General features: G+C 33.8%; 3 protein-coding genes across 3 annotated transcripts; 1 reads left to right on the top strand and 2 right to left on the bottom strand.

Moving 5' to 3' along the window:
- Window positions 1–1,341: 1,341 nt before the first annotated feature.
- On the bottom strand, window positions 1,342–2,332 carry LOC104766219 (histone H3.3-like). Its single transcript, XM_010490057.3, has 4 exons — window positions 2,102–2,332; window positions 1,938–2,014; window positions 1,750–1,840; window positions 1,342–1,656 (listed from the first exon to the last, which is right to left on the bottom strand). Exons 1-4 carry the CDS (start codon window positions 2,171–2,173, stop codon window positions 1,486–1,488), a joined length of 411 nt encoding a protein of 136 aa, XP_010488359.1. The 5' UTR covers window positions 2,174–2,332; the 3' UTR covers window positions 1,342–1,485.
- A 905-nt stretch (window positions 2,333–3,237) lies between these two features.
- LOC147920474 (uncharacterized) lies at window positions 3,238–3,801 on the top strand. The gene is made up of 2 exons (XM_087501088.1): window positions 3,238–3,256; window positions 3,395–3,801. The coding sequence occupies exons 1-2, from the start codon at window positions 3,238–3,240 to the stop codon at window positions 3,799–3,801; spliced, it is 426 nt and encodes a 141-aa protein (XP_087357214.1).
- Window positions 3,802–7,387: 3,586 nt separating this feature from the next.
- On the bottom strand, window positions 7,388–8,185 carry LOC147920473 (uncharacterized). The gene has a single exon (XM_087501087.1). It carries the CDS (start codon window positions 8,183–8,185, stop codon window positions 7,388–7,390), a length of 798 nt encoding a protein of 265 aa, XP_087357213.1.

The raw sequence follows: 8,185 nt of genomic DNA, 5'->3' as shown, positions 1-8,185 counted from the left end.
TTTAGTGTTTCATGGGCGAAGCAAGCACATACACAGGCGATTTCATTTCATCAGAGAATGTGTCGAGAATTGAAGAATAGAAGTAAAGCATGTTCCTGGAATCGAGCAGAAGGCAGACATTTTGACAAAGGCTCTTGGAAGGATCAAATTTAAAGAGATGAGGGATCTTATCGGAATGAATGATGTAAAGAGTGAATTCAAGCTTAACGGGGAGAATGTTGGTTTAAGCTTGAAGGAAGCTTGAAGAAGAAGTAATCCTAGTTCTAATCGAGTTATGATTAGGAAGAGATAAGGCTCGAGTCTTGTCTAAGAGTTATCTAGACAATAGTGGTTTTCCTATTAAGATTTGGTTTTGGTTTTCACTATATATATGCTTGTCGAGTTATGGCAAACATAAGAGAGTTTTTGAGTTTGACTTGAGTTTTTAAGAGAAAGCAATTGTGAGAAAACTTTAGTTTTAAGAAATTTTCTAAAGTTAAATAATAAGAGAGCAATTCTTATTTTTGATCTTTTGTTCTTATAAAACCTGCAACTATTCTATATTTCGAACCCTTAGAAACTGTGGTCAATAAATAGAAGCCACCAAACGTTGCCGGTGTACCTTGGTGAAGACAGAGGAATAACCGGAAGAAGAAAAAACTTCAAATCGGAGGAAAAACGGTTGAAACTATCTTGTAACTCCAAATCTTTCTTTAAGCAAGCTGTCTTTTTTTTTATAAACGACTAAATATTTTTAATCCCGTGCATACGCACAGATTTTAAAATGTTGAAATCATTATGATATATTCTAAATTGATGTGTTCATGAATCTTAAAATATCTTTACATGATACATCTAATCGAAGTTTGATTTTAAAAACTAATTGTACGGTTTTAAACGACTTTTCATGGCTGGCCCCGAAAAAAATAAATAATAACAACCTCACATTCGTAATATGTATGTTTTATTTTTTCTTACAAAAAAGGATCATGTAGTACATTAAGTTATTTTGTTTGATGTATATTTGCTTAATTTTGATTAAAATGTATAATTGTTAAAATTACATGTGTCAAGACATAATTGGTCAGGTGATATGTGATTTATACTATAAAGTATAATTTTTTCGTACTAGTAAATAATAATTTGTGAATTTTCAAAACATGAAATCTTAAATCCTAAAAACGGCTAAACCGACTGAGCAACACAAACTTCTTGTTGAAAGAGAGAAGAAACAAAAAGTGGATTAATCATAATTTTTTCTTCGCAATATGATGAACACATCTCCAAGAACAATGATCATCAATTCAATCTAGAGAAGCAAACAGTAGGAAAATCATATCATCAATAACCAACTTCATAATATCTCAGAAAAAGCTCTTAAAAGATCATTTGTACCTTAGTTATAAAAAGAAGAAGACAACACCAAAACAAAACGAAAGATAGAATAAAATCCAAAATACTACTAAGACAATAAGAAAACCCTAGATAGATCATACAACAAATCTCTTAAGCACGCTCCCCACGAATCCTTCTTGCGAGCTGGATGTCTTTAGGCATAGTCGTAACCCTCTTGGCGTGAATGGCACAAAGGTTAGTGTCTTCAAACAAACCCACCAAATACGCCTCCGCAGCTTCTTGAAGTGCTAACACCGCATGGCTCTGGAATCTCAGATCCGTCTACATACACCAAAAACAACTTCTATTAGGATCAAGATTCATCAATTTAAGGAATCACGAATACATATTCTAGGGTTTATGATCTATATATACCTTGAAATCTTGGGCGATTTCACGAACAAGACGCTGAAAGGGAAGCTTACGGATCAACAGCTCTGTGCTCTTCTGGTACTTACGAATCTCACTGTTGATTGATTTCCACTAACACACACAAAACCATCGATTTCAGAACACGATTACGATTTGAGATAAGAGAAGAAGAAATCTTGAAATTTACTTACCGAAGAGCGACGGTTCCAGGACGGTAACGGTGAGGCTTCTTGACACCTCCGGTGGTCGGCGCAGATTTCCTCGCCGCCTAAATTAAGGTTACACAATCAGTTACAGCCAAATTCGAAACCCTAGATATTCAAATTTTACAAATACCAAAACTAAAAGAACGAACCTTGGTGGCGAGCTGCTTCCTCGGAGCTTTTCCTCCATGTGATTTTCTCGCGGTTTGCTTCGTACGAGCCATGAGCTTCCTTCTTCAACAAAAAGATCTGAGAACGATGAACGATTTGAACTGAGAGAGAGAGAGAGAGAGAGAGAGAGAGAGAGAGAGAGAGAGAGAGAGAGAGAGAGAGAGAGAGGTATCGCAAGTCTCTGAATTGTGTTTTTGAACTTTGGTGGAGATGAGAGATTAGTAAATAGTAAAAAAGATATTTATATAGTGAGGGAAAGGTGAAATTATTAGGTCGTTTAATTTTGGGAGATTAATGAAGGACGGACTAGTTAGATGATAGACGTACGATTAGTGACAATCTTCGACGGTCCAGATTTTATTAATGATTACGTGGCGATCCTCGTCATCGATTCTTATTGGTCCATTTTGTTGTTGTTAATCTTACTGTTTTTGTTGTTTGGTTTCTTGTTGTTGAGCTGCAGCCCAAATTGATTCTGATCCATATGAAATAGGACCATTAAACCCAAGTACAAGAAATGGAAACGCAGAGATGTTTTTTTCCACATGTGTATAAACAAAGTTATGGCTTCTTCGATTTGTAGGTTTGTTTGATATTTAATATTGTATCATATCAAATAATTTATGGATTGACCCTCAAGATCTTCTCGTTATCTTGATTCATGAGATCGTTTACATGTAAAATATGTCCTGGAACCGTCTTGTAAGAATCTCAAAAATTGTTATAGTCATCGTTCAATTTTCAGAAAATAGGCTTTAATTACATAGAAATTTTTTTTAGGCCTTAAAATACACAACTTTTTATGCAAATTAAACATGCTCCTCCCTATCGCCGGCCCTGTCAGTAATCAATCTCAGTATCGATTTGTCAGTTTGAGTTTATTAATGATTTTGTACTTAGATATTTGAACTCCTACGTCTTGATCAAAATTGACCTAAAAATTAAAAACCGGACGTTTTCCAAAGAAAAAAAACGGCATTAGCTACACCAATCACACAAGTTATATTGGTCTGCGATATTTTTATAAAACTTGAGCCATAAATCTACAGCCGCCGCACCTCATCCAGAGGGAAAGATCACTATGATTTTCTCCTTGTTCATCATCTCTATCTGAACGATGGCTCAAGATTTTTCCGGTAAGAACTCTATTATCTTTTGCTCAAAAATTCTTTGTTTAATATCCGATCGATCTGTTATGCTAAAAGAAACTAGCGGATCTCTAATCAGTTACGTTTTTGAGCGACTTTGTTGTCTTATTGGTGAAACCCTGGCAGATGCAAACACAAGCGTCTTCTGGGACGTTGAGGATTACCCACTCCCTGCTGATCGAGATTTGCGTTGGTTTCGTCAGCTTCTCAAAGAACGTCTCACGAAAATGGGTATGCGTCGTGGTGATGTGTCGATTAGGGCTTACGGTGAGGAGGAGAAAACGGATGAAGTGGTGCGTCGCTATACGGATGCAGGGATCACCTACGTGCACAAAAGAGATAAGTATCAGAGACTTTCTCTAATGTCTGTCGAAATTGGTTTGTGGGCATGTAGAAATCGCGACGCCTCTTATTATAATCCAATTGTTTTGATAGTAATCACCAACGATGAAGACACTCCCGATGAAGACACTTTGTATTATTATATTCTTGAAAGCTTGTCTGGTGCATGTATGGACTTCATTGTTTTCTAAGTATTGGCTCGAAAACATCGTCCACTTCCTATCGTACATGAAGCATGGTTTTGGGATAGGCTATTAGACGGAGAACCGCCTATGCCCCGCAAGGAATTATGCAAGCTAATTTCCGAGTTTTCAGAAACATAGTTTCCTGAGTGTTTTTGAATAACCAATAACCTCTTTATCATCTTTTCTTCTCTTTTAAACTCTGTCTTGTGGTCCCCCCCCCCCCCCCCCCCCCCCCCCCCCCCCCAATAAGTGGTGAGATTGAAACTCTTTTGTGTTGTTTAAAATATATGGTTTTGCAGTTTTACTTTTATTCCTATCCCATCAATTTGTGCTCCATCTTTTGGTGCGATGGCATCAGTAAAATCTCAGCAGGATATTTCTCAACCAGTCTGATAGGCTTAGAGAATAGTTTAATATTCGGACTATCGCGAGATGGACTTGCTTCAAACATCTCCAAGTATTTCTGCACATATATGCGATAAGATGTATTTCAAAATCTGACATAGACAACAAACTCAAGATAATAAAAGAACTGTTTCTAGTAAGAAATAAAAAGAGATATCACTCCTTACCACTCAGGACGCGGAGGAGATGAGCAGGTTCATCATCTCTATAGTATAGTATTTTTCTTGTACCGTCAGTATTATCACCTAAGCTTAACAAGAAATTTACTATACTATTATACAACATACCTTAAACTTCTCGAATTTCAGCTTAGGGATATCTTGTGGATCACCTCCACTGTCAACACCATATGTGTTTTCTCGGGCTAAGGCCTAATTATAAAAAGGATATAACTTACACTAGTAAGTCATTTCATCAAAACCACTATACCGAGAAAATTTGATATCAGATTATCTAACAACGTTTTTGGCACTAAGTGTCCAAGCAGCATGTTTAAGAAAGATAGTTTAATAATTCAAATGGCTACATGATTTCGTTTATTAATAAAGTCAAAACCAACATTTTAGTAAACTTCAGCTTTTCAGAGTCTCATGCAATTCAAATGTAATACAAATACACAATAACAATATGAGTATGTAATGCACATATAATCAGGTGCACTAGAAAACATCAGAGACTACCAAGACTAAGGGTCTAAAATTAAATGGTGACACTAATTTGTGGAATTATCGAGGAAAAGTTGAGGAATTTTTTTTTTGGTCACATCATTTACACCCATGAATATTTGATGACTTTTGTCACATCATTTGCTTACAAAATATTTTAGTAATAATTATAATTTTATCATTATTAATTTTTAAATAAATTATGAATACTTTCATATTAGAAATCACAATTTCATAATTTTTATTAGTTTCCATAATAATTATATTATAAATTAGTTAAAAAAAAAATAATGACAAATTATTTAACTTTTCTTCAAATAGGTTCATAACTAAAATTATCAAATGATTTTTTGTGTAAACTTATTTATAAAATTAACCTAATAAACAAAAGTTAAATTTTTGAACTAGATAATCAAAAAGAATTAATTTTAATTATTTAAAATTTTATATGATTTGACTAATGGACTGGCCTGTTGGGACCAATTTTAACAAAAAAAATTATATGATAAAAAAGTTTTATATTTGGCTAATGGGCTAGTCATCTCTAACAGAGGTGATTAAAAAAGTTTCTTAATATTAAAAGAAATATAAAAATCAGGAGAAATAGTTAAAAAAGTATCTTATATTAGATGTTTTAGAAACTTTTTGTGCATGTATTAGAAACATTGCTTACATGTTTTCATTTTAATAGGTTAACTTTATTTTACTATTAAAATATTAATTATTTTAGTTTTAGAAAACTCAGTTTAGCTTTTTACGTTGAGGATGCTCTTATGCTTGATAAATCTTTAAATATCTACCTTAATACTTCAATAGTATTTACCTTTTTATGAATTATAGTTTATTTGCCAAATTACAATGTTATTTCAATAAAATTATTAAATATATAAGAATTTAAATAAAATATTTCCATTTGTTTAGTTCATTAATATTGTTGACAAAAATTTGTTTAATTAAGTTTATAAGTAAAAGAGACATGATTAACACATGTCTCGATTCCTTTTGGTATTTTGTTCGAATTCGAAAGGAATGAATTCCTTTACACCGAACATGTTTCTATTTGTGAGTGTGTATATATAAGTTGATGGTGAGATGATATTCATATTCCGGAATCTTGAAAGACTTTTCCACGCTTTGCAGATCATTTGAATCACTTGGTCAGCTATTTTGACTAGGGACGACAACGTTGGTCTTCATCTTGTAGCTCAAGTAGCTCAAGCCATTATCATTTCTCCATCATGATAGAATTTTTTTGTTTGGTCAAATAATACTAGCCTATTAGATATTCGTCTAGATACATAATCATTATTATAAAAAAACAGTCACTTATTATTTATGAAAAAATAACTAACAACAATATCTTACTAACACAAAGTTTCTAAGATCCGATACTTCACATATAAAACAAAACTACAAAAGTTGTAACAATTAGCTTTGTATGAGTATACTAATAACTTGTTAATGTTGCCACATAAGTCTAACACATAAAATAAGTAGATTAACACATTATTACCACATAAGTTTAACACATAATATAAGTAGATTAACACATTAGTAAAAACATTTCTTACTTCTTTATTTCTGAAAATTGTTTTATTCGAAATGATTTAGTCCACGGTCGGATAATAAAATATTTAGATATTAGAAAGTAAAATAAAGGGTGATGATCTATTTGGATATGATTGTTTTTACTGTAGTTGTCAGATAATTATTTTTTTCACTAATGATTTATTATTATTCTGTAAAGATTGTCGGGTTCGAAGAAACAAATATATAAGCACAAGTGGGTTTGTTGATTATATAAATGGCAAGTTATGTTAACCCATCTCTGATCTTCCCCCTCCCCTCAAGATTCACTTTCTGCAAATCCAATCCATTTCTACTTTATCGTTTAGTTTAATAGGCTCGAGGAATGTGCTGTTTAGTTTCTAATAGTATATAGATCTTCACTAGTCCAGGGGACATGTATCTAAAACAATTTCTAGTATATATTCCGATTTCAACTTCAACAGGTAACTTAATAAAGTCACACATTTCTATTCCAATAATTCATTTTTTTGAAAAAAGTTTACATAGTGGCAGACGACATTAATCCAGCTCTTCTGAAAGGTAAATTACGCATCCAATTAATGCTTAACTTTTTGAGATATCAAAACTTTTAAAATGGAAAAGAAATTAGATAGGATATATTTCAATATATATTAACAATATACGTAAATATAAAATTGTCTATTAATCTTAAAATAATAACTTCAATTATAGTTCTTTTTTTTTCTTTTTTTTTTTAACAATTAACTCCGGTTATAGTTTTTTGTTTCATCGGATAGAACAAAAGTTTGAAACGATTACAACTAGAAAATGGAAAAAAGAAAGACTGAAATTCCAAAAAGATTAACCACCAGTTTCCACTTGCTACTGAGATCAAAAGATCCTCCAAGTGCACCAGTTGAAACCAGAGGATCAATACTCATCATGATCAAAACATTGATCATTCCCTCTGCTATATGTTTACTTCGATCTACTTAACCACCCGCCTCATGCCGCACTTGGTCAAGTAGCCAAGAAGATCCTCCCAGTGATAAGTAAGACTGCAGGCATCCATCACGTGTGACACTATTCGCGATCGCCTTTGCCACCTTATTCGCTGAAGCCGCAATTCGGTGGCATTCCCAGGAAGCAAAACTTGACATTATATTCTGGATATCCCGTAGTAATAACCCATATCGTGGCCACTCCTGTGTGGTGTTTATAGCCTCAACAGCCGCAGTATTATCCAACACCACCTCAATTTGATCCACATGTAAAGTTTGCAATGCCTCTAATGCCCACAAGGAACATCGCAAGAAAGCTAGAACCTGTGATTCTGTAGGTTGTAGTGCCTGTCTAGCATGATACAGTACTTCACCTTGATGATCTCTCGCAATCCATGCGCCACCAACCAATGTTGATTTATTATGCCAAGATGCAGCAATCTTGCACTTAACGACACCTACCAGCGGATTTTTCCATTTTACCTCCATTATTGATATTCTCCCCTCCCAGTGTAGGCCCAGATTACGAGAATCTGATTGAGCTGCCATCCATTGAGAAGATTCCTGGAAAGCCTTCAACACCAGTTCTCTTATATCGCCTTGTTTACCTTGGAACACAAAGTTATTCCTCCATTTCCATATGCCCCACATAAGCCATGGGATTGATCTACATATCTCCTCAGGAATTCTCTCCTCTTGTATCAAAGACAGCAAATGTTCCCAGTTCTTCACTAACTCATGATCAGAGAAACCAGCTTGTGGCAAAGGCACATTCGATAATGCATACAT

The sequence above is a fragment of the Camelina sativa genome, chromosome 19 (assembly GCF_030686135.1).
Source record: "Camelina sativa cultivar CO46 ecotype springtype chromosome 19, ASM3068613v1".
Taxonomy (NCBI): Eukaryota; Viridiplantae; Streptophyta; class Magnoliopsida; order Brassicales; family Brassicaceae; genus Camelina; species Camelina sativa.
The sequence above is the reverse complement of the archived record's forward strand: the minus strand, read 5'-3'. Positions and strand labels throughout refer to the sequence as shown.